Source organism: Zingiber officinale, chromosome 1B, assembly GCF_018446385.1.
Source record: "Zingiber officinale cultivar Zhangliang chromosome 1B, Zo_v1.1, whole genome shotgun sequence".
Taxonomy (NCBI): domain Eukaryota; kingdom Viridiplantae; phylum Streptophyta; class Magnoliopsida; order Zingiberales; family Zingiberaceae; genus Zingiber; species Zingiber officinale.
The window spans coordinates 159,993,124-159,997,650 of record NC_055986.1 but is presented as its reverse complement, the minus strand read 5'-3'; the positions used below and the strand labels follow the sequence as shown (position 1 = coordinate 159,997,650).

General features: G+C 46.5%; 1 protein-coding gene across 1 annotated transcript; it reads left to right on the top strand.

Annotated features, from left to right (window-relative positions):
• Positions 1–290: 290 nt before the first annotated feature.
• On the top strand, positions 291–2,152 carry LOC122015185 (VAN3-binding protein-like). Its single transcript, XM_042571983.1, has 7 exons — positions 291–621; positions 707–796; positions 902–1,268; positions 1,364–1,513; positions 1,596–1,645; positions 1,733–1,790; positions 1,867–2,152. The coding sequence occupies exons 1-7, from the start codon at positions 376–378 to the stop codon at positions 2,073–2,075; spliced, it is 1,170 nt and encodes a 389-aa protein (XP_042427917.1). The 5' UTR covers positions 291–375; the 3' UTR covers positions 2,076–2,152.
• Positions 2,153–4,527: the final 2,375 nt, after the last annotated feature.

The window sequence follows — 4,527 nt, the reverse complement described above, 5'->3', positions numbered from 1 at the left end:
TAAAAAAAAATGATAATATCAGTCCTTTGATTACACCCTTATTTAATGGGCAATCTTAATATTCTATCGTGACACTTTAATCCCGGAGACTACTAATTTTATCTGATCAATATAAAAAAGCTAAATCATTATTAATTATTAGTACAAATGGCAACACGAGGAGGAGGACATACTCGGACTAATTCACGGATTCACCGGAAGTGGAGCAGGAATCATTACAGAGGCCATTCGTGGGGAATTAATTAGAGAATTATTATTAGATTCACCACCAGCTTCGAATTGCAATGCGCGACGTCTTCGCCTTTATTATCACTACTCCATCGGACCAATCTCCTACTCGCATCTCATCTCATGGACTCATGGTGGTGATCTTCCATGGAGAAGCCTTCGCATCATCCTCTTCGCCATCACCGCGCGTCGACGACGCGGCTGGAGGACATCGAGGAAGAGCGCCCGGCGAGCAGCCTCCCCCTGGCGCTGCGGCCGCCGGAGACGCCCACGGAGGCGATGGAGTTCCTCGCGCGCTCCTGGAGCCTCTCTGCTCTTGAGGTCTCCAAAGCGCTGACTCTGTTCGAGTCCAAGAAACCACCTTCGGATTCGTCCGCCGCCAGGAGAGAAGTGGTAGGGCGGGCGGCCGACGATTCGATTTGTCGCGGATCGCTGTGTGTTTGATGAATTGATGGGTTTAATTTTGCTGTGCATGCAGAATCCAGTGGCAGAGATCACAGTTGCCAGTGCCGGTGAGGTGTCCGCGATTAGTCCGCCCATTTCGCCAAGAGACAACATCGAACTCAAGGCAAAGCATATCGATAAACATTGGATTGAAAGATCAAATTTTCCAAAAAGATTTTTTTGTAAATTTTTTTCAACACTAAATCAGTCCCTTTCACCTTGCTTCCAGTTGCACAGAGGCTCGCCGAGAGGGAAGACGATGGGCGCATGGCTCAAGGACCAGAGGGAGAAGCGAAGGGCCGAGGCTCGAACTCGCAAAGCCCAAGCCTACGCCGCCACCTCCGTCGCCGGAGTCGCGGCTGCCGTCGCAGCTGTCGTCGCCACCGCCGTCTTCTCTCAGGAAGGATCCAAAGCCAACGGTGGCAGCCAGATCACCGCTGCCATTGCCTCGGCCGCGGCGCTGGTGGCGTCGCACTGCGTGGAGATGGCGCAGACGATGGGCGCGACTCAGGCGCAGATCATGACGGTCATCCACTCGGCGGTTGGGGCGCAGAGCAGCGGAGACGTGATGGCACTCACAGCCGGAGCTGCGACCGGTAATGATCTAGATATAATAAATAATAATAATAATAATAATAAAACTTTCACAGATCAAGTTTTAATCCGACCCTCTTCGTGTTCTACCGTGTAGCCTTACGAGGAGCAGCAACGTTGAGGGCGAGGCTTTGTACAGAGATTCAAAGTGCAGCAGCAGCAACAGGGGAGAAGGAATTAGACAAGTGCCTCCTTCCCTTGACTTTTGTTGCTAGAGGAGGGCAGCTCGTTAAACGCACTAGAAAAGGTAGTGCCCCTTTTGCTAAGAATTAGTTTACCAAAGAGTAGTTTTGATCGAAACACAGTGCTCAGTAATGCATATGTGGCAGGAATTCTTCACTGGAAGCAAGTTTCAGTATATACAAACTCCAAATGGGAGGTAATATCTTGAACTTAGGAGAACTGCTGTCTAAACTTTCCTTTACCAAAGCTAAGACAGTGCTGCTGATCATGTATCATATTGCAGGTGGTGGTGAAAACAAAGAGTACACACATGGCTGGGACCTTCATCAAGAAGAAGAAGAGTAAGAGTAGCAGATGGGGAATGGAGAAGTTCTAGTTCCAACCAATAGCTAGTTAGTTGACACTGTTTTCTTTCAGGTATTGTGATTGATGTTTGCTCCAACATACCTGCATGGCCTGGAAGAGAAGTGGAAGATGGAAGCAATCAGAGGGCCTATTTTGGGATCAGAACTCCAGATAGGTTAATCGAATTCGAATGCAGAAAATGTGACAAAAAGATCTGGACTGAAGGTATCAGACAGATGCTCGAGTGCCATGCCAGCATGAACATAGTGAAACCAATGTAAAGAAAAGAAAATTTGAAGTTGTATGATAAGAATGGATTTGATATTACTTCTAAAGACGATCTCCAAATCTACATCGCCGAATGGTTGCTGTGTTTTTGCTTGCTTCCATGTAGGCAAAATGACTATGTACATGTCCAGATCGATTTTGCAGGCGTTATGTTCCCCTTGTGATGCACCTTGATCCTGTCCAAAAATAGAGAGGATGGTGACTTAAATGTTGACAAAGCGAAGACTCCTCGTAGTCTTACGACACAAAAGTGTTAGTGCCAAGTCGGGAAGAGGTTCCCGACGTTGGTCATTCGACGCTCAAGTCAGTCTATGGTGATGTAGAAAAATGAAGAACTGTAGTTAAAGCATATAGAAAATGAAATTGCACATACCTCCACATGTATAGAAACCTCCTTTTATAGTATTGTTGTAGTACTCGTGCACACATCTCAAAGCGTAGGCGCATTTTCTTAAACGTCCTAGGAAAAGATAAGTCAAAAAGTGTCTTTGTAAGTAACCATGCAACTCTCTGATGTGACAGTATGGAAGCTTCTAAAGTACGATTTGCCTGCTGGACATACTCTGCTGTCAGCAGCATAAACTCCCAAAAAGATATGACAAGATAGCTAGTGGGTCCACATGCGACCGACCCGCCGCTACTCGGCCAAGTAGTCCCAGCCGGAACGTAATGCACAGAGCTATTGCCAGGCTTTCCGTTCGGACTTATTATTGTCGGAGGGTTGCCCTTTGTCTGACCGGACATGCCTCTCGCTCGAGAGTAGGGGTCCGAGGGAGTTGCTGCTTGGTTATTAGCCTTAATCGCGGGCTTTCTTTGAGCGGTCGTTCGGACACGACTGGACCGACAGAGTTGTCACGCCTGCCCGGACAAACTCTGCCGCCTCTCAGCTTATTTGGTTTGGTTCATGGGTCCGGGCCTTTGACTGCTCTGACACGTCTGATGCTTTTCTTCTACTTTGACCCACTGGTGGGGTTCCCCTTCATCACAACATCACATGTCTTCCCCTTAAGTCTAGTCAAATAAGGTTGCAAGTTCGACTGACTAGACAATTAGTAATTCAGAAGCTCTTTTCTTCCCGACCAAGTGACCTAGGGTTTATAGCCATCGTTCGGCTGCGATGCTCTCTAACTCAAGGGTTTATAGTCGTCGTTCAGCTGCGATACTCTCTGACTCAAGGGTTTATAATCGTCATTTGGTTACGAAGCTCTCTGACTCAAGGGTTTATAGTTATCGTTCGGCTGTGATGTTCTCTGACTCCAAGGTTTATAGCCATTATTTAGGTGTGATGCGCTCTGACTCAAGGGTTTATTGCCGTCGTCCGGCTGCTATGCTCTCTGACTCAAGGATTTATAGTCGTCGTTTGACTCAATTTGCACTACCCTTAGCCAATTTTCCGACTCTTTACCGCTCTCTGCTTTGCCTGTAATGATTTTTAATTGCTGCTGACGTCACCCTAATTTCTCAAAAATCGTTCAGATCTTCACCCATTAATGCCAAGCACACTTGGTCAGACCTTATAATCATGCCCCTGCTTCCTCATTAATACCACCTATAACCGAATGCCACATGTCGCCTTTGCATGCCGCCGCGTGAGTAATGTGACAGACGGCTATTTGGGTTTAATGTGACAACAACCTTTTCAAATTCAACCGTCGCGATGAATCCCCATTTTCCAAAGCCCTTGATCGGATGGCTCAGAGCAGTCGTCCTCCATATTTTTAAGCCCCTAACTTTTTCTTTTACCCTATCGTCTTCCTTGCGTTCACCGTCACCTTCTCCTCTTCCTCCACAGCCTTTGCTGATGATTTCCTTTGCAGTAAGCCCTTCCTCTCTTTGAATCCTTCTTTTTCCCTCCTTTTTTCTGCTTCATGGCTGAATCTTCTCGTCATCCCCGGCCATCCCTGGGCTCTAGTATACCTCCACTGAATCTAAGTTTAATGGTGATGAGGTCGACCAAATACAACAAACATATCGTTTCCTCGAAAGTTATAAGATTGTCATCCTGTCTACCTACGACTGTCCTCATATGCCTTCCAATAGTTTTCTGCCCTTGTTTAATGATCAATCTTTAGCCAACTTGTGCTTTCCCATTCACCCCTTTTTATTCAAAGTTTGTAAATATTTTCATATTTCTTTGTATCAATTAGTGTCCAACTCTTTTAGAGTGTGTGCAGGGTAGTCATACTGTTTCATCTACATGACATTCCTTTGGTACTCAGTGTTTCACTACTTTTGTTACTCTAAGTTTCTGAGTTGAGCACCTATCTGTTTCAAGCCCGAGTGGGCATCGTTTACTTCGATAAAATGTCTTCCTTAAATAAGCACTGGAGGAAGCATTACTTCTACGTTCGTCTTCCCGTCTGGCCCGAATCCCATATCGGCTGCATATAGAGTTGGCGAAGTCCCCTCTGGTCAGTCGGTATCGAAGCCGGTCAGACTACCTTC

Coding starts and splice junctions, on each gene's coding strand:
- LOC122015185 (XM_042571983.1), top strand. CDS start 376: ATGGAGAAGCCTTCGCATCATCCTCTTCGCCATCACCGCGCGTCGACG. Junction 1,646..1,732: donor ATACAAACTCCAAATGGGAG/GTAATATCTTGA, acceptor ATCATATTGCAG/GTGGTGGTGAAAACAAAGAG. Junction 1,791..1,866: donor CTTCATCAAGAAGAAGAAGA/GTAAGAGTAGCA, acceptor GTTTTCTTTCAG/GTATTGTGATTGATGTTTGC.